Source organism: Musa acuminata, chromosome BXJ2-1, assembly GCF_036884655.1.
Source record: "Musa acuminata AAA Group cultivar baxijiao chromosome BXJ2-1, Cavendish_Baxijiao_AAA, whole genome shotgun sequence".
Classification (NCBI taxonomy): domain Eukaryota; kingdom Viridiplantae; phylum Streptophyta; class Magnoliopsida; order Zingiberales; family Musaceae; genus Musa; species Musa acuminata.
The window spans coordinates 7,323,732-7,350,796 of NC_088338.1; the positions used below are offsets into that span (position 1 = coordinate 7,323,732).

General features: G+C 38.4%; 4 protein-coding genes across 5 annotated transcripts; 1 reads left to right on the forward strand and 3 right to left on the reverse strand.

The window, feature by feature from the left end:
* The first annotated feature begins 50 nt into the window (after positions 1-50).
* Positions 51-6,101, forward strand: LOC135598704 (protein IQ-DOMAIN 32-like). Its single transcript, XM_065092922.1, has 6 exons — positions 51-290; positions 2,114-2,440; positions 2,517-2,711; positions 3,584-3,658; positions 3,747-5,400; positions 5,759-6,101. The coding sequence occupies exons 1-6, from the start codon at positions 201-203 to the stop codon at positions 5,776-5,778; spliced, it is 2,361 nt and encodes a 786-aa protein (XP_064948994.1). The 5' UTR covers positions 51-200; the 3' UTR covers positions 5,779-6,101.
* Positions 6,102-7,070: 969 nt separating this feature from the next.
* On the reverse strand, positions 7,071-16,339 carry LOC103993161 (zinc finger CCCH domain-containing protein 30). Of its 2 annotated transcripts, none has more exons than XM_009413134.3 (5): positions 16,033-16,339; positions 9,125-9,337; positions 8,909-9,033; positions 7,794-8,821; positions 7,071-7,624 (listed from the first exon to the last, which is right to left on the reverse strand). In XM_009413134.3, exons 1-4 carry the CDS (start codon positions 16,084-16,086, stop codon positions 7,795-7,797), a joined length of 1,419 nt encoding a protein of 472 aa, XP_009411409.2. In that variant the 5' UTR covers positions 16,087-16,339; the 3' UTR covers positions 7,071-7,624; position 7,794. The 2 variants fall into 2 exon arrangements, with proteins under 2 accessions (XP_009411409.2, XP_009411400.2); XM_009413125.3 differs by having other exon boundaries at positions 7,071-7,702.
* A 676-nt stretch (positions 16,340-17,015) lies between these two features.
* LOC135598705 (uncharacterized) lies at positions 17,016-22,146 on the reverse strand. Its single transcript, XM_065092923.1, has 7 exons — positions 21,716-22,146; positions 21,011-21,643; positions 19,354-19,532; positions 18,328-18,566; positions 18,057-18,256; positions 17,431-17,556; positions 17,016-17,346 (listed from the first exon to the last, which is right to left on the reverse strand). Exons 1-7 carry the CDS (start codon positions 21,881-21,883, stop codon positions 17,248-17,250), a joined length of 1,644 nt encoding a protein of 547 aa, XP_064948995.1. The 5' UTR covers positions 21,884-22,146; the 3' UTR covers positions 17,016-17,247.
* Positions 22,147-23,072: 926 nt separating this feature from the next.
* On the reverse strand, positions 23,073-26,587 carry LOC103993133 (putative wall-associated receptor kinase-like 16). Its single transcript, XM_065092924.1, has 3 exons — positions 25,518-26,587; positions 25,263-25,427; positions 23,073-24,412 (listed from the first exon to the last, which is right to left on the reverse strand). The coding sequence occupies exons 1-3, from the start codon at positions 26,395-26,397 to the stop codon at positions 23,211-23,213; spliced, it is 2,247 nt and encodes a 748-aa protein (XP_064948996.1). The 5' UTR covers positions 26,398-26,587; the 3' UTR covers positions 23,073-23,210.
* Positions 26,588-27,065: the final 478 nt, after the last annotated feature.

Below are 27,065 nucleotides of genomic sequence, written 5' to 3' on the forward strand. Positions count from 1 at the left end.
AGCGTATTGGATGAGGCAGTTTTAAGTTCCGGCGTTTCGATGGGAGGAGGGAAGCGCAGAATAAACTAATCACTTCAATTAATGTATTAGCGGCTACTCTGCTGCGGCCGAACTCATACAGTGGCAGACGGAGAACGGGAAACAACGAGAGGAAGAATACCCACCCGTTCCTAAAACGATCGGAGAAGAAAGCGAGGGAGATGGGGAAACCCGCGAGCTCATGCTTCAAGATCATCGGCTGCGGCAGCAGCAGCGATGCCGTCGACAACGACGATCTCGCGCCGGAAGAGGTAATGTGATCTCCTCGTCGACTCGTTCGGATCTTCGTTCGATGTTTCTGGATCTGACTCATCTAGTTGAGCTCGAGCTGAAAATTAAAGGGGTTCTTGTGGATCTTTGCCCAAAAATAGCTAACGCCTTGCGTCAGATCCGTCACCCTGGAATTTCCGAGTGCCGTTGTATATCCCGAACCACGAGTTCTTTTCTGATCAGCTGATTCGGTGACTTGCCGCATCGCATTTTCGGTTTTGCTTGATTTCTCCGTACGAGGATTATCTAGCGATGGGTGGAGACTTCGGATTTGCATCTTGATTCTTGCTTTATGTGATTTAGTCGGTGGCACGGCCCTAACTGTGTCACATCGATCCGAGGAGATCGATCGAGGGCGTTGTTTCGGAACTGCTTGATAGAAGACGTTGGAAGGATGTTCTTGACTTGGATCTTTACTCCGTTTGTCGCCTGCCTATAAACTAGGTTAAAGTGTTCGGGCTCTTGGATGTGAGAATGCTGGAAGGCTTACTGCTAATTGATCCCGCCTCAGCAAATCCATGCCATGAACTGGGTCAGGTGGAGTTGCTACTTGGCATGGTTCGTGGGTGTCGGACTTCTCCTTTCAGTGGACAACAAGGGAAAATGAAAAGGGAAGTTGATATTTTCTATGTTGGAATGCTGGCCCCACATTGACAACAATGTAGCATCATTCGAAGTGCCAAGGGAGGATCATAGCTGATTCTTTTTTCTATTTGTCACTTTTGTTAGAGATCTAAACAATCACTATATGCTATATATTTGTCCCCTTCCTACCACTAAAGTTTGAGGGCAGCAGACACTAATTGCTGTTAGAGGCTAGAGATGTTAGTTGTTGGGTCAAGGTTCTTCTCAATGACGTCTGCCAATCATGATTGAACTAGTCAGCATGTGCATTTCCTCGTGGATAACATCAGAATAGATTTCTAGGTTCCGTCATGGAAAGATGGTGTTGTGTTTGTTATCTTTCATAACTTCTGTGAACTGGTGCATTTTTCTTTCTATGGTAATAAAGAAGATAATCCAATGAGCATCTATCAGAAAAATTAAAGGCTTCAAGTCTGTCATGTTGCAATAAAACGTGGGAATGTAAACTGAAAATAAACTATTTTAAGCATGATCGAAAATGTTTAGGAAGGTATGCTTTGAGGACGTTTTGCATGTTTGTCTGGCCAACATATGATGGATAATGCAAACGAGTGCTATCCCGAAACAGTGCAACATTGGATGTGGGTGATGGGTATGAGTTGATATCCCATCCTCAAAGGGCATATTTTGAGTACTTATATTTGGCAGCCTGAACATATTTTGGGATCTTGACTGTGATAATATGATGTTTATGTACTGAACTGCATTGAGAGCCATCTCTTTTATTGTCCTGATTGTTGATTTGAACTAAAAGGATTAGGACTTCAATTTTTTGTGTACACACATTTATGTCTCCTACTTGAAATTTGACAATTTGGATGTTGGAAAAAAAAAAAATCAATGAGTCTCTTCAAGTACTTAAATTTCACTTTGAGTCATATTTTGGTTCTTTACCTTGTGTTACACTAGGTTTTTCTTCTCTAAACTAAAATCTAGTACTTGGAAATACATAATCTGAGTCATGGAAACAACCTCTCTACTTGTTACTTATTGACGGCTGCCTATATTGATCCTCCCTGTACCTTGTGTAGGCAGCAGTCTCGGTTACTAGATTTGCCCTTTTTTTTTTTTGACATTCACATACTATGTTGTTGGTCTTCACAAGTTTTCCTGTATTTTCTGCTTATATGATAAGTGAATATCTGTTAATTCTTTCCAGGCCAAAGCTTCAGCAGATAAGCGCATGTGGAGCTTTCGTAAGAGATTATCCAAGCATCAAGTGCTATGCAACAATGTTATCTCAGAACCTTTATCTGTTTGCTCTAGCAAGGAAAACCAAGATGTCTCAGCTGCCAATTTCCACTCACCAAACTTTTCTTTTCCTGAAAGAACCCAAGAACAAGAAAAGTCAATTGGAATTTCTCCAGTACCAACAGAAATAGTAAATACAGAATCTCCAGTTTCTAAGAGTTGTACAACTCCAGTTGGGCCTACCCTCAATGAATCTGATGCTCTTGTCATTCAGGCTGCTATAAGGGGATATATGGTACATTCTTCACTTGATTCTTTGTTCTTTTGTACTGCTTATGTCTTGTTTATCTTAAATTTAGAAATAATTTTAGGCTAAGAAAAAGCTTCACAAACTCAAGAGTGTTGTCAAGTTGCAAGCTGCTGTACGTGGTCACTTGGTAAGGAGCCAGGCTATCGGAACTTTGCGGTGTATTCAGGCCATCATAAGAATGCAAGCATTTGTAAGGGCTCACCATGCTCGTCAATTAGTTGAGAAGCTACCTTCACTGGAAGATAAGAAGTTCCAGGTAGACACCCAAAGATCCATGAAACTTTTAGTGAACTTTCATCTGATGGCATTTTACTTTAAGAATAACCGAATACCAGTACATACAACTACATATCATTAACCTGCCCATCACTATGTAACAAAATCTCAAAAATTTGATAAAATTTTTTATATGTAATTTCATTTTGGACTCGGAAGAATGTTTATGACAATTTTTGATGGATAGTTCTTAGTTTAACAGCATCCTGTTTCTGTATTTGAACTAACTAGTCTATAGACATTCCTGGTAGTATATTTCCTGTTTGACTGTCATTCGGGATCTCGACAATGCATTCTGTTCCAGTTGCTCTAAGCCAATATGTCTATTCACATGACTATGTGGAGCAAGTGCCTGATCATCATGATTTCGATGGTATCTGATGGCATAGTAGCTGTCTATATATATGTATGTGTATGTATATGTATATGTATATGTATATGTATATGTATATATGTACATGTATATATATAGACGTAGTAGCTGTCTATATATATATATATATATATATATATATGTACATGTACATATATGTACATGCGCGCGCACACACACACACACACATATGATGTCCCTTGTATTAATGCATAACAAGAAATGTTGTCTACAGCTATGTTGATATTGAGGATGCTAGTCTCATTCAATGTTGAGGAATTTAGTGGTAGCTAAATGCTTGTGTTTGAATTTGGTTTCTTTCACCAAGCATGTGCATCACATGATCAATTCTTTGTGCCCTACTAATTAACGTGGATGGAACTTGTCGTTTGTATGTAGCAACATGATATTAAATGCTTTAATTGTGAGATTTTTTTTGTTATTTTTTAATTTCCTTTTGTTCTTACAATCTTGCTCAGGAAAAGGGTGTTACTTTCGAGAAATCAACTAAAACATCAATCAAGAAATTGCTTTCAAATGGGTTTGCCCGTCAGGTATGTCTAGTTATTTTCATTTCTCGATATATAGGATTTGTCTCTCTGGTTTGCTATAATGTGAACTTGCATCTTTAACCCTTTTAAGCTTCTGGAAACTACACCAAGGACAAAAATCATATATATAAAATGTGATCCATCAAAGTCTGATTCGGCATGGAAGTGGTTGGAAAGATGGATGGTTGTGACTTCATCAGGGGTTGGGCAACAACATGGGCAAGATTTCAACCATGGGAATTGCAGACTAGAAGAGATTGTTAACATGACATATAGTGAACCAGCAAAAGAGATTTCAATTTCAGTTTCCTCAGAATTATCTGATCTAGAATGTGCTGCAACCAAATCAGTCATGGCAGATGATGGTAAAAATAGCTCAACAATTGAAAATGTTGGTAATTTTGAGTTTCCAACTTCACTAGTTGCTCCAAATAATTTCTCCAATTCTTTGCCTAAAAATGATATGGAAAAGCCAGAAGTCAGAAATGGGCTTCTGAACACTACTATGCGAGATTGTACAGACATGGATATGATTAATAAGGAAAGCTTGGATGATAAACACTTACAACCAAATCTATGTTTGAATAATGTGTTAGTTGATGCTGACAAGCTTGAACCTGGGAAAGATGGCTCCAATAATAATACTGAAGGGGCATCCTCTGAAACATTGGAAAACGAAGAGAAGAAGTCTGTAGTTGGTTCAAGAAAGTCATGCAATCCAGCATTTGTTGCAGCTCAATCAAAATTTGAAGAGCTGAGTTTGACATCAACTGTAGTTCAATCTGTTAATTCTGCTTATACAACTGCTGCATCAAACACAAAAACAGAGAGCCATAATATTGAGGTAAATTCTCTTGCAAATGGAAAAGAAGCAATTTCAGCAGAGAAAATATTCCCTGATGTGAGGGTTGAAGCTGCAGTTTCAGAATGTGGCACTGAAATATCTATCTCTTCCACACTTGACTCGCCGGACAGATCTGATATGGAAGGTGGAGCAATTGTTCTTGAAATTGGAGCCCTGGAGAAAGAGAATCATGCAATTGTTGCTGTTGCTGAGAATGCTTCTGATCTTTCCAACTCGGGTGGTAATGCGAGACCTTGTGGAGGTGACCTAACTATGGCCAACTCGAATGCTTCTGTTGACTTGGTGCAAGTTGATCAACATCTAGCTGAGCCAACCACTTCAGATGTGCAGTATGATCTGGAAGGTACGGTAGAACAAACTAGATCGCCTGAAGGAACTCCCAGAAGCCATGCGACAGTGCCTGATCTACACGGAACCCCATCCAGTGATGTCTCTGTGAATACCAAAAAGGGTAGGATGGATCCTTGCATGCCTACCCGTAGGAAAGGCTCTCAATTGGTTGGTAAAAAATCTCCATCTAATCCAAATAACGATTCAGGTGGAAGTACCACAGACAATTTAACGAAGGATTCAAGATTTCCAAGGAGGCGTAACTCATTTGGGATAACAAAGACTGAAAGTGTTGAGCAGGAGCCCAGGCACAGTAGTAGCAGTTCTCTTCCAGGTTACATGCAAGCCACTGCATCTGCGAGAGCTAAAGCCCATGGTAATACATCTCAGAAGTCCAGCCCTGATCTGCATGATAACCAGCCTAAGAAGAGGCATTCCTTGCCTATTGAGAATGGAAAACAGAGCTCATCCCCGCGCATGCAAAGATCAACATCACGAGCTCATCAGAGTGTGAAAGGCATTGAAGCTCATTCTCCTCATGATTCTGCTGGTAAGCTACTGATTCTATGAACACTTGGGAGCTGCATATCCAATTACATTCTCGTCTATGCCGTTAATGCATGTGATTTTCTTGCAACTTCAAACAATTTCTGTTTTGTTTGGTGGACAACAAGAAAACCGCCTATTAGGAGTGCTTATCTCTAATTAGAATGCAAACATTCTTTTACTTGGTATGAGTGCTGTGTGCCACTATTGTATCTACAAACATTTATGTCCTGTAGAATAATATTTCTCTGCTGAATTTTACTTCACCTTTCACAATTATTCCAAAGAACTAAATTATTTTGTTCTCCTAAACCATTTGACTAGTATCACTAGCTGACACGTTTCAGTGCTATTGTTTTCAGAGAGAAGATGGCAAAGATGATCAAGCATCAAGAGGAACATGTGATCTGCTTTCGAACTTGGTTGTGGTAATGCTTATGCCTATACGAGGGTTTGTCAATTCAGTTACTATATGATGTAACATTGTTGTATGCATGTTGGGTTGGGAAGAGGAGCTCATGTTGGATTGGAAGCTCCTACGCATCAGGTTATATATTAGCATGAAATTGAAGGCTTTTTATGTATTTGTTTGCAGGTATTTGACAACTATCGTAGTTTGTTTCTGGTCGTGTCTTTTATATTACATGTCTATCATATACATATGACTGGCAATAGCTACATGTTTAGCTGCTTCGTTCAACTCTATTGTGCATGCTCTTCAAATTTTGGATAAAAGGTATGGGGACTGGCCTACAATGGTATGGTATATGACACATTTGATACAATAAGTTTGGGTCTTGGTACCGTTGAAGTCATTAATTAGTAGAATGCATGTATAAATGCTAAGCTAATCTTGTTTCATCTTGTGACTATGGAATTCACAACTCTTTGAAAGGAAAAAAGTTGTATATATATATATATATATACACATACATATATATATACATATATATATACATGTATATATATATACATACATGTATATATATATACATACATGTATATATATATATATACATACATATATATATATATATATACATACATGTATATATATATATATATACATATTATGACGACGACGACGTACACATTCGGTGGGCTTTAACGAAAAAACGAAGCGTGAAGGCAGAGGGGAGGGCGAAGGATGATGGTATGATACAATTGCGGTCAACTTACCGCTTGACAATCGGAGGTTAAAGTGCCGGAAAAAAAATTAAATCAGTCTGAAATCCTCCAGTTGGAGAACTCTTATCCTTACCTGCGGTGACCAGATTCCAAACTGGCCGACCCGCGCCCCCGAGGGTGGGCGGAGGGGGATTGGAGGTAAGCAGAGCCTTCGGTATCCTTACCGCGTGATGCCAGTGTACCAAAAGCCCCCAAAAAAATTCAAATCATTGCCCAACCGTCCAAAGTCCGGTTTCTTATCACAACCGCAGGTGACCAGACTCCACACTGCGTTTGAGGCGCTAAGCATACGCGACGTAAGGACGAAGAACTTTAAAGAACATCATCAACACACTGCAAAAACATCCAGATCTCGCTCCTTTTTTCTCGTTTATGGTGATCACGTGCCAATTTCTTTCCTCAATTAATTGTATGGCATTGTAATTAACAAGTGTGATCCAAAAGCTTTTGATGCATAGAAAATAAAGGCAAGAATAAACAGACCAATACAAAATATAGCAGCGGCAGCAGCAACTTGTTGATAATTGAGCGTGTTAAATACTATAATCAAACCACGACCGTCTTAAATAACAAGAATTGCACAGAACGTGAACGAATGCGACTGCTAATGTTTAACGTAAAATTACCGCCAATAATTCCATAGTTGAGATGGAAAACACGAACAGAGAATCCTCTTCAGCTCTTCAATTTCGACAGAGGAAGCCAAAGAGAAAAAAAAAAAAAGGGGATTTCTGATGACAATACCTGCGACAACCCATGCAGTTTTCAACGTGTCCGAAATATGCCCCATCCGAACTCCCTTCTTCAACAGTATGAGCACAAATCACGCTTGCTGATAGCTACAGACAATACAGACTTAGGCTCGCAGCTGCTGCATCGACTGGCACCTGAAAGCGCCTCACCTACACCACTTGGATGATGTGCAACTAATTCGAGGAGGCACAGTTGTTTTGTTGCCAATGGGACTCATCAATCTCGAGTTGAAGAATTTCGTTCCACCTAAACAAGGATGCCTCCCCCACGCATGGATAGACTACCATCTGTAACATAGATTCACGATTCTTGACAACTTCATCTTTACATCGGAATGTAGCTCTTGGAAACAAAAGCATCAGATGCTGACAAGCAGTGAGGGTTAGCTATGTGCATGCGATACGAATGAACATAAATAACACGACTCAAACAAATATAAAACAAAGACCTTCGAACCTTAGTTCCTGCCAGCAATTCCTCTGTCTAATTTAATTCTCTTTGATCCTTTGGGCGGCTCAATCCGCTGCGGTAAAGAAGGGTCGTGCTGATAAGAGCAGCTTGCTCCGTGTCGACACCCTTTAGGGGTGTTGAAGTAGGCACAAGGCCTTGGGATCTTAGGCCTGGCTTCTCTTTGCAGTCTAGGGGCATAGAGATCGACGGCATTGGTGGCGACCACATTGTTCTGGCAACTAGCAGCATGTACAGAATTCAGATCAGATCCATCTTGCTTCTCACCACCATGCTGCTGGATTAGACTCTTCAGATAATTGGCATCTCTTGACGCTGCTTGCCCACTTGATTGACGTTTGACGGGGATTTGAACGGGCGGTAAAGCATGAGGATTCACGGATTGGGGTGGCACTGAACTGGTGGGTAAAGGATACATTTGTGAGGTTCGGAAAACTGACAAGGAAGGAGTACTGGGATTGATTTGGGGAAGTGGAGGTGGGACTGGTGGAGCAAGAACCAGGTGATGAACTGGTACAGAGGAACATGGTGGTGCGACTGATACAGGAGCCAAGAGGGCCTGAGATTGCTTAGGAGCTCCATATTCCGTAACCAACTTCTCCACCAAGCTGGGGTTACTGAGGATGTTAATAAGAAGGTCACGATCTATCATACTTCCTTCCTCGTTGGTTTTCATGATGGCTGTAAAAGCTGCAGAAGCAGCAGCAATGACATCCGGTTCGGCAATCGGTGGAATCCTACCTGAAGTTGTCTCAGAACGAGGCACAGTCGGAGCAGGCTGGGTAACATGACCTTGGAATTGTTCTGTAACTAACTCAAGATTTAGAATATCATGTTTTCCTTGCATGCTCTGCAGATTCTGAGCACTTGTCTGTTGGCTTTGGGTGGATGAAAATGTAGGTGCCACTGTTTCTAATTGCTCTGACGATTCTTCATCTTCAATAGCAGTTATAGGAATCACAGGAGTTCGAGTGTCATCGTAAAACGAATCTTGCACCTCCGATGAAACCGAAGGACTGGATTTTTAGATTCAGGCTTGGAGTGAGCAAAATGACAAGGCTGTTAAATAATATCAAATTACACTGACAAGAAAAGCCACTCACTTTGGAGGAATGGAAGGCACCCGTGGATAGATTGCTTCAAGAATTCTCAGTTGTCTTTGATCCTGTACAGCCACTTCTGAACTTTCTTCTCCAGCAACCACTACCCACTCTGGATCCAATAAAATCTGAAATTGGAAAAAGATAAGCAATGGACGTGTTACAGTCAACATTCTGAGATTTTTACGATAAAGACAAACTGGATAAGTTATTCCTTACATTAAGAGGGCATTTCCACTTGACTAAAGGAATTTGGGAGATTTCCAATCTGAACTGATATGCAGGATGAGGTGCTTCAAAGCCTGGAGGTAAAGAAGAATCATCATTGCCTATGCTTGTTGCATGCAATAACCATGAACCCTTTGCCTGGAGATTGTCTTGGGTCCCCAACCCAGATACAGCAGGGGCATCCTCTGCTAAGAATAATCTTACCTGTTCCAAATGCAGATAGTATCACACTTGATGAGCCTTATATTTGCTAACAATGTGCAAAAGAAAAAGAGAGAGAGAGAGAGAGAGAGAGAGAGAGAGAGAGAGAGAGAGAGAACATTGCTAACAATGTGCCAATGTAGATAAAATTTATATTATCTAATTGATTTCAGCAGAAGTAACAGCACAAAAGATAGAAATGCAATGAATCAAAGAAATTAGAAATTCAAAGAAAAAAGAAAGTGAAACTTTAATAGCCAAACATTATCTTTCTCCATGCAAAAAGATTCAACTACATGCTATCCTTCTCTAACTATGATCCAAAACAATAAGTAGTGGGATCAAATAAATGAATAGGAGCCGCCAATGAAGATTTAAGAGTCCAACAATGCACTGTATTTAAAACACCTAAAGTTTCCACAATCAAAATTTACTCACTAAACAATATTTACATAAAATAGAAATCATGACATTGAATCTACTTGAAGGAGGCTCCTGAAAATAAAAAAATAACTGAAACCCAACAATAGGAAAGCAATCCAAAGACCAAAAGCAATTTCATTAAAAATGCCCAAGACTACATACACCATAACAAAAGTTATATGGTAAAACCAAAATATAAGCTATGCTGTCCAATGTTTCCTCATAGTCTAATTAATATGAGTTACATCAGTCATGAAGGCCAACCAAAAGGATTTGATAATTACATACATCACTCCAGAGCCAAACATCATCTCAAAAGTTATTCAGTTGGTCTAATACAACTGAACTGATGATGATTAAGATGGATTTTGCATAACTGGATCCATTCAAGGATAAGTTAGAGATGCATTTTGAAAATTTGAATTTGATGAAAGTTTGGTATTGATTTTTTACACAAGCTCAGTTCAAATGTATGAATCCTGACATGATAGTAGCTTCCATTGTCTGATCTATTCAATGGTGAATCTTGCTTGAACTTCTCAACTTCAATTGCTTTATATACACTGGCAATTTTCTTATCGGCCTCATTTTCTTAACTTTTCATTGTGAACCTTAAATTATTATATTTAGTATGAATGCTTTAATTTATAAATTTCTCTCTCAAACAGATCAGTAACTTTCATCAATGATTGAACAAATGCGGTATACCATAACTTTTTTTCATTTTTTTAGATATAGGTCCTTGTACTTATGTAATTTATTTTTCAAAAATAAGTATAATGCAAAATTTATTATTATTTTATTATGTATAGTGAAAAATAAATTATATCTAAAAATAAGCATTATTTTTTAGATATATTTTATTTTTCACTTATGTAATTTATTTTTATTATTTTGTTATTATATAATTTATTTGTTGATACTTCAAACAAGTAGTTATGTATACCTTTTAATAGAGATTGATGAATATATTATTTATAGATAAAAGTTGGTTAGAGTGAAAAAGAGCATCATGAGTTTTGTGATTATCCGATGTCTTATCATCAAAAGATAAATCTTATAAGAAATTATTAGGCTAGTCATACTTTACGATTTCGCATATTGTACGATCAAAAAATAATATGTGCCAAAAAATTCATGTTTCTGAAATGCGAATGTTGAAGATGATGCGTCGAAAAGACTAAAAAAATATTTTCATCCATGAACAATTAGATGTAGCTCTGATTAATAAAATCCTTAAACTTTTCCTCATATTATTTTTAAATACATAAATAAATTGCATGTGCAAAGAAAAGTAATGTCAAAGAATTACTTAAGTTTTGAATTTCTTGCTTTTATTAGTAAACTACTCAATAGCTGAATGATTAAAACTTCTTTGATTATGCACATTTGAATAAGAAAATTATGGATAGAAGATTAAAACCAACAAATTACAAGTCCCAAGTTGAATAGAGTTATATGGTTCTGTCCAAGCCTCCAAGGTATCGTTGATAAACTGATGTACATATAATAACTGAAAAAAGTGAATGAAAGAAAATGTACATTACTCATGTTAGGTGTTAACTGAGTTTGTTGCTCTACACAAATTAATGAAGTAGTCACTACGAAAAAACAGAAGCAGTTCACCAACCAGAAACCTCGGCTTGATAAAACCACAATAATAACAGCAATTCTTGTTGATAAGTATAATTGAAGAAACATAGGAGACCAAGTGTTGCATGTGCACATCAATATCTACACTATTCAAACGTGTTGCATAAATAGCTTACCTCCTCTGTAAAAGAAACAAAACCAAAAAGGTTCATAAGAATGATGGTAAGCTAGAAAGTTTCAATCAACTATTCTGATCGAAGGAACAGAATATATATGGAGGCAGAATCTTAACAAAAAGATTTCACAGGATAGTTGCAAGACAAACGCCCTAAAATGCTAGTTAATTCATTTTAAACTGGTGGTGAAGAGTGTTGCAAAATCGAATTGCTTTCTAATTGATTCATCATTGCAAAAAGAAATTGTGAATTTGACTCCAGTCTTACATAAAAAGATTCATTTTTCCTGAATTTAAAATAACAAATTTATCTGAAAAGAAAAGCTCACACAACAAAGTTAGATGGAGCAGAAAAATTGTCCACCTTTCAATGAAACAGAAGATGCTGTTGAAATCCAGTATATAGTTGTAAAATATCTATTCCTATATAAAATCAAGGGCTTAACTGAAAGACTTCAAGTAACATACTGATTGGTTAATGATGCAAGAATAAGCATAAAATGAGCTATTGACAGAATGGACAGCTTTCCAGACCATTTCCAAAAAAAGAACAGATGCTCCTTCTGGCCATGGAAAACATGCATCTTGTCATCCTAACAAAAAATGCAGTTATATTTGAACAAATATAACTACTTTTGGACAAATGTAGACCATAACATGAGTAATGTAATATTTGAACAAATAAGGTGGCTGAACACCAAACATGAGTAATGTCACGGCTGATATTGTTTTAACTAAAGTCTTCCACTAACGAATGTACAAATAATTTATTTGATAAGTTCAAATTCAAGAAAACTGTGAAGAAACTACATGTGTGATTGATCTAAAGTATTAGTTTTAGCCATAGACAGCTTACTAATTTGGCATCAAAGAGAACTTCCTTTATTGTAATGAAGAATATGCAAAAACTTAAAAGTTAAAGCCATCCTAATACTTCTGATCAATTTGCCAGAGTAATAGAAAAAATAGATTAAACTAAAGCAGCTACAAGCTTATGCGATTAACATCACGTTCGGCAAAACCAGTATAATTTCCATGGTATAGCCATAAAACGTCATAATCCATCGCACCAGAAACACCAGAAACACCAGAAACATGGTATAGCTACAAGCTTATGCAACACCCTTCTTACACCAACAGCTAAAGGGCACAATAAATTTACTACATTTTCCTGTCATGATCTCCAAAACTTGAGAAAGTTTTGACTGAGCAAATCACCACTTTGAATATGGATCCCACATGATATGGGCATGTTCCACAGATTGTCATAACTGATGTCAATATCAGAACTTTACTTGCAGTAGCAATCACATCTCATTTTTATATCTTGATACTTATGTTTCCTCTCCATCATTGTTTTAGTCAATTCCATAAGATTTTCAAGCATCAAACTTAGATATCCTTTTTATCATGTAACAAATATGCATGCCAGATCATGGGATCCTAGGAACGGCAAACACCATTTTTATTTGCAGTTTTATAACTATAGCCTTGTCCTGATATCGTAAACAAACCTTTTCATTAGATCGGGTTGTTTCTTCATCTAAGTATCATTTGCTTGCCACTGCTTCTAGTAATTAAATTTTGCTGTTTCGTTCCAGTCTTTATTCTTGTTAATAGTTAAGAGACACAACACGAGTAGCAAATTCACATGACACAATGATGACAAAATACCAGTTGATATTCAAGATAACAAAAAAAATGTTTCTATTAGTGAAGCATCATATCAACTGCAGGAACTCGTCGCAAGACGTTTAAACAAAATAATTTCCACATTTCTCCTCTAGATGAAAAGAGGTTTGTCTCATATTTATTGCATTGCATATTCTTACCATACCACAAGCAAAACCTAAAAATGAAATGGCAACTAATAACTAAGGTGCACAACAATGATTTTTGCCATGAGTAAAAATCAAATAAGAAACAATTTAGTGAGAAATCACAATGAGATTCTCTTCATCTTGTTCATGGCTTTGTTATCTGTAATATTACTTTCAATCTTTTATATATATCAAATGCTATTTTCTAGAGCAAACATGTAATGGATGAAGAATTCCTTCTGTTTAGATTTTGCAGCTAAATCTCTCAAAATTTTCCTTGATGGTAGCTACAGGATCAAGGAATAAGTGGACTCATGAACAATTGCTCAACTCATTGATCTGTTAAGGAAAAACTAGTTGGTCTCAGATATTAGCAGCAGAGTGAGTCAGGTCCCACTGCTAATGTCACACTGAAAAAGGGCTTTCCATGAATAAGATAGAAGGGAATAGGAAATGGAGGGTTGGGGGGTATGGAATAAAATGTAGTGATGGTTACTTGAATTTTCCTTCATTGCTAACCTGGTTAAACAGCATTCTTTGGATATTATAGTTTCAAAGGGACTAATTGCACTTACTTTTCATTGGATTATTCTGGATGTTAAAATATAAATGAATTAGCATAAAAGGACCAGATGGAAAGGTTTACACACTTAAAAATAAACTTAATCATGTTCAAATCAGCCAATTAATAAATTCAGTTTCTTTATATATGATGTTGAAGAAAAAACATTAATTATGGGTCAACCTTATATAATTAATTAAAGTTCTTGATAATTTAAGTATCAATTAGGAGTTTTCCGATAATCAATATGGTTTCAAAAATCTAAATTGATTTTTTTTAAGTCGAATAATTTATTAGGAAAGTAGTCAATTAGTCAAAATTGTACTAATTAATGTTAATAAATCATATAATTCATTAATTTTAAAAGATAATTTATTAACTATTAGAGATTATTTTTTACTTAAAGATAACAAGATGAAACTTTTAAGTTTAATCTATGTTTTTTTGTTATATTTTATCAAAAACTTATATTATGATTCTTTTAGGTTTTACTTGTTGTCCAGTACATAGCATTGTCCTTTTCTAGTTAAGCTTATAAAATCCATAAAGGAAGAAACAAAACAAAACAACTACTCAATTCATGGTAAAACAAAAGAAAATTAAAAATAAACTAAAAATAATATTACAACACAGAGAAAAATATAAGCTTTAAAAAAATAAAAGAAATAATCCAATGGCATAAACTTTAAAATCAACTGATTTCCAAAATTTTCAGTCAACTAACAGAATTTTTGACTGATTCATAGCTTGACTAATCAATGAAATGATTTATCAATAAATTACATTTCCAATATCTTATTATCATAAGATCCATTGATACACATTTTTTTAATATAGAAATAATTAGTAATTTACCATATTGCTTTGAAATATTAGTATATAATACGCTTGAACCACATTAGTTGCTCATGAAGGTGTTATTGAGCTCATGGTTGTGTATTTTATAATGATCTGACATAAGTTCAAGCAATTTGATGTTTTATAAGCTACAGATTACATCAATTAACATGTACCACACAATTGTAGTCGTACTTATTATAGAATACAATCTTTTGAAAGGCTCAAGTGATCTTTGCTTGAGAAAAGCTAACAAGAATCTTCCTGTAAGAGAAAGTAGTTATAATTTGGGCCACTCACAGGATTCCACCAATCAGTGAGACACTTAAATCTGGCATTACAACTCATGTTGCAAGTTATCTTAAATGTTATATTCCTTGCACCAACTCATTAATCATGCGCTGAAAGACACATCATCTATTTTTAAATAGCATTATCTTGGTTTCTGACTGATCCGAAATGAGTTTTACCAAAGATCTTGCAGCATTCTAAGCTACAGATCTCCACCGGTGGTTGAATTGATACAAATGCAACATGAGTTGGTACTGTGTCGTTCGATCGACATTTAATTGGTATGCTATTCAACATCGATTGGTTAATTAGTCATCCACGAAGACGATGTAATCTGTGTGTTTACTTCTCCGTGGCAAATTCTGCAGATGGAACATGTCAAAAGACACCAAATTAAAGTGTGTAATCGGCTTGGACGTCCGATCCATCATGCCACATCTCCATCCAACACCCCTGTTCAAACATACTACATAAAGCTTACTATACAAACAAAGAACAAAACACCAGTGGACCAAACCAAGCGATGACTCGTCTATAACGAAGCACAAAGACTTTAATTCCATCGAAACCTCCACCCGGGTACTTATAAATGATAAGCTGGAGATTAAAGAGAAACAGATCTGATTGAGACGGCAACTACCGATCGAAATTACCAAAAAGGAAGAACGAGAACTCAACAAAATGCACAGATCGGCACTCCCGATCAATTTACCAACTGGGAAAAAAGAAATCGAAGAACAAACAGACAATCGCGACAATCAGTTTCCCAAATGGGGGAAAACAAGCCGAGAACTAACAGAAATTGCGACAACAGAAAAAATCATAATTGTATTCGTAACACGGGATGTGACCGTAAGAAGAAATCGGAAAAGGAACCAACATGTAACAGTAGCAAGGACTCGACGATTGCAAGGCATGAAAAACACGAAGGATCAGGGAAAGCAAGAGTACTCAGGTGAGATACATGGGGGTCGGCGTGGATCCGGTTCAATATTACCTGATGCAAATCTTTGGCCCAAGAAACCCTCTTCGGCTGCTTCAATCCGGCCATTCAACACGATCCGATTATAAATTAGACCAGTATTCGATCGATCTGCGGAAGGCACTACAAGAATCGGAGGAGGGAAGCCGACTGCGATTTCTCTCCTGATCGGAGAAATGGATCTCCTAAAGAAGGTTGAGAGAGACAGAGAGAGAGAGGGGGAAATCGAGAGAACCCTAATGATAGCACAAGAGTCGGCTGCCTCCCGTCGGCTTCCGGTCTGCGCCGCTGGATGCGGCTATTTTAAATGCTTTTTCTACTCATGATTTCCGGAATTAATGGCATCACTGAGTACGTAAGGCCGTCGGGTTAGGATCCTATCCAGGGATATGGTACACCTCCGACAGTGATTTAACCGTCTACATTCAAATTGTACGGTTACGATGGGAACCATTTTCTTCTGATTTGGGGTAAGGTAGGATCCGATCCACAGATCGCGATGGGGACGCACACGTGGTGGGCTGATGATGGCCAATGCCTGAACAGTGGACGCTTGTGATGTTGGAATAGGAAGGCATCAGCGGCCGAGTTCTTGGACCCTATCCGTCGTAATAGGGTGGGGCTCATATACAATGGACTGAGAGCGTGAGAATGAAGGGAAAATTAAAAAGAAAATTATATATATAGAGGAATAATTTACAATAAGTTAGGCACGAAGATTACGTCAAACATGGAATAATTTGTCATGACCATAATACACTACTGACCTGTATAAAATGGACTCTAATCTGAAGTTATTAGTACTAGAGAAATCAAGTCAAGACTATTAGATTGCCACGATGGAGTATTGGAACAACGTGCATGACTGAGTTGATATATTAGTAATAACTATGCACTTTAAGCACATCAAATAATGACCTCCCACATATAATTTGTGAGGTAGAAATGCATAAAAGTATATTATGCCCATTCGATCCAATTGTCCTTTGTCTTATCTATAAGAAACCAAGAAGCACGTTATATATTTTCATTTCATTCATCACAGCTATTACATGGATACAGTGGTGAGTTCAGATAGATACATCTCTGATACGAAAGAAATAGAGATCATTAGAACTTCCTGGAAACAATATAATTACCCTATCTCATGGTTAACTGGATTATGAGCCTCTATATCTATGAAATATGACAATCGAATAATAGCAGGACGCATAAACCAAATCTTTTTTTCTAGCGGTCTTCCCGTCGGACTTTGTTTGGATCAGAGACCATGTCCATCATCATCTTCTCGGGGGAATCTTCCCAGCTAGCAAAGGTTTTCAGGTCAACCTGCCACAAGGAGCCAAGCACACTGTTAATATTAGTTTTGGGCCTTGGGTCAGAATGCAACTATAAGTGGTGTCATGCTCAAACCTTCCGCCGCTGTTCTGAGAAGAGCATCTCTCTTTTTTTATAGAAATCTTGCTGTTCCTTTGCGGTTTTTCCACCAAAACCCCATACCTCGACCTCTACAACAGGAGCCTCAACTGGTAAGAAACCCTGTAAAGAACATAACATGAAAGATTTAATTGTTACCGTACTCTTTAACAGCATCCTCGTGGAGGTCTTAATGAGAGAAGTGAAAATGCACCTTAGTTTTAGATAAGAAAAAATCAAGAATAATTTTCTACAGTACATTTACAGAAATCAACATCACTCAAAATGGTCAGCCAGACATTAGAAACTCTATCTCAGAACAAAGTCTGTCTGTTTTGAATGGACCTGTGAAAACTTAATTCAAAAGTTATAGATTCCTCCAAATAACAAAGAAGGTTACTCATGGTCAAAGATGAATTTCTCATGGGTGGAAGACAAAGATAAAACAGCAAAGCATCAATAAAAAATAATCCAGCCTCCTATGGTTAGCAAAGTTATCGAAGAAATATATGCTAATATTCCCACAGCAAATGAGCTGTTCAAGTTCGTGGAAGAACCAAGACCAAAAACGAATATAAACAGCTAAAGATGTTAATGATAGGGTCTGAAATGTGAAGCTTAACCTGGTTAGGAGTGAGAGGTCCATGTTGGTAAGTTTTGTCAAATGCATGATGACGCACGGTAACTTGAGCAAAATCTTCATCCAAAAATATCCTCTCATTGCCGGTAGATCCCCCAAATGCTAAGCCAACAGGTTTTGGATTTGCTTCATAGACCCTTATAGCAGGATGCAAGTGGCAATAAATGAAGTTCTTTTCCTTTCCTGCTTTAAAAATACTAGGTCAATCAACTTTAAAATAAAGTATGATAGCAAAACCATGTAAGTCAACATACCAGAGGGTGGAAACACGTGGAAAATTGGGCTTATTGCAAAAAGATATCCAGAGCTTCCAAAAAATGTTTCTCTGTTCTCAAAACCTTGTGTAATTAGTACTCCTATCACCCACCCTCTGGAACTTCTATCAACCTCTGAGGATTCTGCTGAACTAGCAGAGACCAAAACTATTAGGGGTCCATTGTAACCTTCAACATTAGACCAAAACCTACTCAAACCCTTCCCATGAATTGATGACCTGCAAAACATCTTGATATATGAAAACTCAGATTCATCCCAAATCCAGGATGGGCTGCTTATGAACAGAAACCAAAAGATTCACTTTGCAAATACATATGCGCTTTAGTTCTCAAATACCAAATCCACCCAAAATTGTTACAAATGTATAATCTAAACAGATCAAGTAAGATGGAACATCCATTTTTGAAGTCTTGCTACAATCCTAAGATGAGGTACATTTCAATTTCCTTTTAATAGATCGAGACAAGATATTTAAAATAACATATTGAATAGATATTGCTGATGCAATATATATCTCTGAAGCTTGTAGAAGAGGTTTTTCCCCCCTAACTGAAAGCATGCAGCAGCTGTATTCATTATAGATTCGATACTTTAGAATTTGTACAGATCTAGGATTTCTTAGTCAAGACTTAATCTACCCTACCGTACAGCAACCATATACTCCATATCAAATAATTCAAAGATTAATATCCCGAAAGAAGTAACGTAGGGTGGAAGGGTTCACAATCATCAAGTACTATATTATTACTGATATTAACCAAAACAATTAGACAAACAGACCCTGAAATTCTGAGTCATATTAGAAAATGGAAGGTATATGTCATGAGTCTGAATTCTGTGACAATAAATAGTAGGTAGTCAGAAAATTCCAAAATAAATCGTATTCATATTTTTTAAATGAAGAGACTATAAAATGAATCTATTTATGGAAAAACTTATCAAACAAGTAAACATAAAGTATATGCACATTATAACCACAAACAGTTATGACCACTATGACAAACCTGTATAAGAAGTCCCCAGAGTTTATTCCTTGGAAGGAGGCAGCAAGAAATTCTTCACTCAACCTATCCCTCAAAGCAAGGGAGACAGCCCAAGCCCTTCCTCGTGTCAAGAGACACACATCACGAACATTACCAGTCGAATTGTTATCAGATGCTGAAATAGAGGAGCCTTCACTCTCCTGCCGATATACGACTTAGGTCAGAAAATAAAATTCCCTAAGAATTTTTCATTGCTAGCACAAAATAAAACTCATTGAAAATTATAGATTGAGTTATTATAACAAGCCAAATAGCCAGCAAGGACTGACATAATTCCCTCCACTGTGACATGAAGCTCCTTTTCAGCATTGCAGTAAGCAATGTTGACATAACAACAGGGGTTCGGCAGAATCCCTCCGAATCCAAAATTTTATGATGCACAGCTAAAATTTTGATCAAGCATTCAATTTAAATCCAAGTAGAACTATTTTACGCATATAACTTTTTCTTCTGTGATCCAGAAGATGTATGAATTTAAAAATAAGACATTCCAGAGCCAGTTTTAGGCAGTTAGAACGAAGCTTTGGCTCTTATCATAGCATTAGCATGCATGGCCACATTGATTCCCATGTTTAGTTTAAGGATTTAGATTAGAAATTCGGTTGACAAAGTCATATTCAACAATTTGAAAGAACTCAGAAGAGAAATTGCCAGATGCATGTGACAGAAAGATTACAAAGCTGCTTGATATACAGAACCAAGGAACCCTATTGTGATTTCACAGCATCTATCCTTTTCAACATGTGTGACTTAAAAGTAGCTGGACTAGAAACATATAACAAGGCCAAATTACCAACCAAATTGACTGTAAGATCTAGCCCCCTAGATCAGTGGATAGAGGTCAACCCAAGTGCTAACCATTCTTCACGTATAGAAGTCTAGTGTCCTTAATATAACTACTGTCATCCTTACTCATGGGCGCTTAATCAAGTGCTGCATCCTCTCCACTATTTCACACCCGTGAGCATCCTCAACCAATCATAGGTTGTATACGATAACATGTGCCTCAAAAGAAGCTTCTATTTTATTCTTTTTAAGATAGAACTCTAAAGAGAAGTTGTCCCTGAACCTATCAAAAATGTGCAGGTGTAGAAAAATCAGTTTAGACACCCATCATGTCAAAGCCGTAAACCACAACAAGGGATGAATATAAAGAATTTTCACTACTGTTTATTTAACAGCAACCTGACAATTGAAGCAATTCTTCCATCAAACAATGCACTAACACTTACACTAGATTGTGAAAAATAATACATAGTCCTGATTGTGCATTCTTTCAAGTTGTCAGTTAATGATTTTGCCTCCTGGTCTCCTAAATCTTCTTCACAAATGAATTCAACTCGTATCAGTGTTATCCCAGGTAGACCCTTACACTTCCATAACCAAATTCCTGACATTAGCTTAATGCATGCAAATTTCTTTTTCTTAAATTCTTGTGAATAGTTCTCAATAAATCTCTTTGGAGGTATGCCCTTATGCTGCATCAGTGCCAGTGCCTAATTGATACTCACAAAGTTGCTGCAAGTTTTGCTATGTTAGGAACAAGCCATCTTACTCATGCAGATAAACTCCTTTGTTTACCTGAGTTCATGGAATGGTTGAGAATTATTTCACGTACCTTCGAAGAAGAGCAAGCTTGGATTCTCTCCTGGACATACTTCGGAAGACAATTCGCCAAGCCTGGTGCTGTCGTCAAGACCCACGTCTGAAACTTCTGCGCAGAAACACCCTTATCGACCGCCAAAACATCGGATCTCCAAATGTGCTCATCTTCCTCCGCGATCACACCGCACGAAACCAAAGCCGACACTAGCAAATGGCTCATGTCAGGGAGCACCAAAGGATCCTTTGCGTTTCTGGACATCTTCGCGATCCTCGAAGAATGCCCCATGACCCAGCTGATCCAGAAAAGCATAAGCACCTCTCCCGGCAAGAGAGACCCGCCCACCTTATCATCGTCGCCAGCATCGGGATCGAACTCCAAGCCGCAAGGCGCTCCGGCTTCCCGGGACAGGGCGGCGTACAATCTGTATAGCACGTTGATGGATCGTGAGACGGGCATCCTGCCGCAGCACCGGTTGTAGCCGCTCAAGAAGCCAATCCAATCAATTCGACCGTCAGCACGATCATCGGCAACGGGGAAGAAGAGCGAGACCAGGGTTGCGCCGAGATTGTTCGACAGTGCAGGGAAGTGCTCCGGCACCGGCGTGGATTCGGACGCAACAACTTGCACGTTCAGGGAGAGAGCTTCCTACACGCATAAGAGGGGAGAATCGAGGGTCAGTTATCACATGGGTTGTGGATCGGTAGGCAGCAGCAGTACCTGGAGGGAAGCGAGGGGGACGGAAGAGGAGGAGGGCGGAGAGAGGCTGGAGAAGGCATTGCGAAGGGAGGGGAGGAAGCCAGTGGCGGCGGCTAAGTTTTCCTCCTCTTCCTGCCGCTGCTGTTGCTCCGAGATGCCTCCGTGATCGGCGGAAGAGGACGCGCCCATCTCCTGTTTGTTCGTTAGCCTGTCTGTCCGTCGTGTTCTCGCTTGATCGGTGGAGAGGAGGAGACCAGCAGACGTGCGATATGTGAAGATGCCTCACAGGGCGTTGTTGGACTCTTGAAGCTCCCAAGGGACGGGCGGGCACAAACGATCGCAAGGATGGAGAGGGCGATGTCGTCCTCGAGACGCCAATGCGATGCTTCGACACGCGTCATGAAGCGGGATTCGACGGCGGCGACGAACCCACGATTGCAACAACCAATGCTACCAGATTGCAACCAATGGGGTTCAATAAGTTTTGGATGGAGTTGGACCGGCTCAATCTCTCGCACACCGCCGTTGGTTTACTACACCGATTTGTCGATGTAAAAATTGAGACGGTATTTAATTTATTTGTTATAAAAATTATAAAAATAATAATAAGATAATTGACCCAATAATAAACTAATATATATCATAAAGATATTATTATTTTCTCGGCACGTGGATGTCTATGTGGCAATTAACGATAAAAATTATTAGAGACTATTGTTATTATAATAAAAAATATTTTTCAAATCAAGAATGATTTAAAGAATAATTTATTAATGCTCATAATAACATATTATAGACTATAGAAGGGGGGGGATATGATGATATGAGTTGCAGATTTTATTTTATTTTTCTCCATATTCATCACCTTCAATCTTATTTAATTTAGTCATCAAAGCGATCAAAGTTAAGAAATATTTATAATATTAATCTTTGTTGTAGGAAGGAGGCTATAGAAGGATGTTTCCATCTTCAAAATTTCACATGAATGATCGACAAGAAGACTAAAAACTATAATAAAAATAAATTAATTATTTTTTTATGTTGATGGATTTCTATAAACTTATGAAAGCATGTCCAAGAATCAATCACAAAATAATATCATATTTTCTTATTAGACGGGTGAAAATTAATGTATGTTTGTCCGTGCCAATGCTTAAATAGATCGGGTTGACATAAATAAAGAAAATAGACTATTTATACCATTCTACTCTCAATTATTAGATTAGATAATGATGTCTCAAACATGATGACAACAAGATCAGCCAATCATCTAACAATTCCCAAATGATAAAAGCTCCACAATCAACGCAAAATGTTTGAAATGATCAAATTTATATAGATAACCTTATTCTTTACATACAACATAATCCAACAAAGAATGGGCAGAGATTGCTTGAAGTTATTAATAAATATTCTGTCATTACACAGGCACAAACACACACGATCACAAGGATACATGGTTCAATATTGCATCAAGAAGCCTCGAGAACCAGAGGTTTAGGCATGTACCAAATCATCATCTTCCATATTCGATGTCCAATGCCAATCTTTTCTCTGGATTATAACTAGTAGTGGTTTCAATTCCATGATAATATGTCTCATGGTCAACCGATGGTTGACTGAGCAAGCTCTCAATCTCCTCAGTATTCTGCGGTACCCACGGGTGCTTGAGTTTTCTCAACCTGTCAAGCTCTTCCGCCACTTGCTTCATCGTAGGCCTTTCTTCTCCCCTAAAGTTCAAGCATTGCTTTGCGAGCGAGGTCATTTCTTGAATCAATTCCGTATCCCCTTCATTTCTCACCTGATCATCCAAGATCTCCATAAGTCGGTTCTCCTTCGTGGCCAGAATAAAACTTGATGCGAGGCTCCTCTCTTCTTCAGATGCTTCAAAATAAATTGGCTTCTTGCGGGTCATCAGCTCCAGAAGCACTACGCCGAAGCTATAAACATCACTTTTCTCTGTCAACTGGCAGGTTTGGAGGTACTCTGGGTCCAAGTAACCACAAGTCCCTTGCACCAAGGTAGCAAACTGATCCTCATCTTTTGGAACCAGCTTCGAAGCTCCAAAGTCAGAAACTTTTGCTGTATAGTTTTCATCTAAAAGGATGTTGGAAGACTTCACGTCACCATGAATGATGGGAGGCGAAGCTGATGAATGCAAGTAGGCCAGAGCTTCGGCAGACTCATGAGCGATCCTCAAGCGAGTGGCCAAGGAAAAGGGAGACGCACTGTTGTTGTCGTGAATCAGCTGGAACAAGGTCCCGTTCGAGACAAACTCATAAACCAGCATCGGAACCTCCACTTCCAAGCAACAACCCAAGAGCTTAACTATGTTCTTGTGGTTGATCTGCGACAGAATAAGCAGCTCTTTTCCAAATTCATTCTTTTGGCTCTCATCAATGATCTTGGGTTTCTTGATGGCAACGACACGACTGTCCTCCAATACTCCTTTGTAAACGGTACCATGTCCTCCTCTGCCAAGGACTCGGTTCTGATCATACTTCTCTGTAGCTTTTTCTAATTCTTCTTTGGCAAATATCTTAAATGCAAGGCCTTGTTCTCTAAAGTATCTTTCTTTAGCCTTGATCTCTTCCAATAATATCCAACCTCCATGTTCTCTAAAATATCTTTCCTTAATCTTGATGAATTTTCTTCTTTGAAAAATCACATAGATACACATGCCGGATATTAGTAGAAAGATCAAGCCACTGCCAATACCTGTATCTCAGAAATTTTCAGGCCAATTAAAACCAGGAAGAGAAACAAAAATTCTGTTTTTTATGCATATTATTTTGGTTTTGTGGTTACTGGAAGCTATAATACGAACACGAACAATTTTGTGCTCTGCTTTTTTTATGATAAAATCCTGGATGCTTATTATTATTGCTTTTCTTCTGCGTAAGCGTTATGCTAAGCTACATAACTAGAATACCTAAAGTCCACGCAGTATGAGAAGAATGTTTATAGTCAACTTTATGTTATTTCAGTCAGCCGGATTATATCAAATGTTTTATTTTCATAAGTATATGGATCCAATATAACTTTTGAAAGTAGAAGGACCGAGATGTTAAAGATAACTAATTTCGAAAATAATTTGTAATTAGCCCAAGAGAAAAAAAGCATAACCATCAAGAATTTCTTTCTTTCTCGGTCACGATGATGCCAAAGGTCTAAACTCATCGCTGAAGTTGAAAAAAAAACATGATTTTGTTAATCACAAAAGTTCTTCGAGGGTCAGCAACCGAAGTCGGTTCCATCCAGGCTAATAAAAGCAATACCAACAATTCTGAATTTAACATATTATTGTTCTTTCGCATGTAAATACACTTTCTTGTGTATGTGGATAAAAAAAAATCATCGACTACTTGGAGATGGTACAAGACAACAGAATATAAAACCGAACCAGGCTATTGTCATTAGTCCCCTCTCTATAAGATACACCTAGTCCATAGTGCAGACAGATTAAAAGGATTTGAAGCAATAAATAAAATTCATGAAAATAAAGGGAACAAAAGAATTCATTTGTAATACTTGGCATCAAAGGTCATGGTGGAAAAAAGACCCTTACCTATAGCCACCTTCGCTGATGATGGAAGTTTCTGGTGTTGGGTGCATGTTCCATTGAAGGCATCACCATATGTACCTCGCGGGCAGAAACAATTGTAGCTACCGGGCAGGTTCTGGCAGATGCCATGGCAAGGATTTTGATCTTTATCAGAGCATTCGTCGATGTCTGCAATTAAAGCATATTCAGCAGTATCAGAAACGTAATCATGAAAACTGAAATGGCAAGCAGATCCAAGAAAGAGGAGACTTAACAGACCTTGGCAGCCATGAGCGACATAAGGATTGCCATGGTAGCCACTCGAACAGTTACAAAGATACCCAGGACCATTGGAAGAGTTCAAACACTCGCTGTGCTCGCTGATGCAGGCGTAGGAGGTTGTGTCGTGCTGTGCTACCTCGCATGTCTCGTTTCCGATCGCCCAATCCACCACCAAAGGTGCCTTGCTGTTGCTGTTGCTCAAGAAATGGTTCGTTGTGATGTAAGATGTTAGGAACTCAAACTGATTCGCCTCCAACAATACGGCATAGCTGCAGTCACTGAAGTTCCAGATGCTCGAGCTGTTGAAATTGGAATCAAACCAGACCTCATAGTATGTGAGGTCCTTGGGAATGGAGGTTTGGCAGCAGCCGATGCCGGAGCATGAGCTGTTGACCAAGCTCACCTCGTTGTGACACACAGACACGCAACCGCTCTGGTAGCTGTCGGCACTTTGGAAATCTCCGATGTAGGCGAGGGTCTCGCAGCCGATTACAGTGAACATGTTGTGGACGTCGGAGAATCTGTATGGTGTGCCTACCAAATTCAGAGACCAGAAGTTGTAGTCCAAAGAATTGTTGCTAACGTTGTAACACTGCCACGATATTTCATTGAGCATGCGTGCCTGGCCTAGTGGCAATGAGATATTGGTGATCTCGACGTTGGAAAAAAAAAGTTTCTCGAGGCCATCATCCGTTGTGTTGCAATCTAGTGAGAAGCCTTCCATCGCACAGTTATGACCGATGCCAAAAGGGTAGGGGACGTCAACCTCGCCGCATCTCGTTCGGCAGCCAGGCGGTGCAGCTGCTGCAGATGCCGCTGCACCCACTAGCGGCAGCATCAACAGCTGGAACAAGCGATACCCTAACAGCACACCCATCTCTCGATTTGCACATTATCAGAGAGGTACTCTCAGATAAAAGCTTGGACAAATGATCTGTTATGGAAACACCAAAGCCTAAAATGAAGCTTCCTCTTGGCTGAACGATGACGTCCAAGAAAGCTGACCTTTTCCCAGTCAATCATTTGAAGCAAAAAATGATTATTTGATTGCATCACTGTCTAATTTTTCTACAAAAAAAAAATTGATTCACAACTTGGATCCACAAGGATGAACTTTGATTATGTCAACAGGCAGCCTTATGTGACCACACACCCATCTTTCCCTTTGATCGGCGCCACATGCTGCAAAGTTGGGAACGCAAAACAACATCTGACTTTTAATAGGATGTTTCGATCCTTCAGAACAATAGAAGTACAAGGAAAGAAAACTGAATGAACTGCTATCGACCATCCTCGTCAAGTGGATTTTCATGGACCTGTTCAATCTTTTATGGTACAAGAAGAACTAGCGGTTGGTGGATCCGCGGATGACACCGGCTGAGATGGAGATGGTGTAAGCGACTTATCACACCAATTCATGATTGTTTAACGTTAGCTTCTTTGTCAATTAATTATTCTTTGTGAAAGCAGAACACAAAAAAAGAAGAAGAAGACGTGAATAAGAAATGACGTTCTTTGTCTGGTCAGAGAGACGTCGCAATTGGT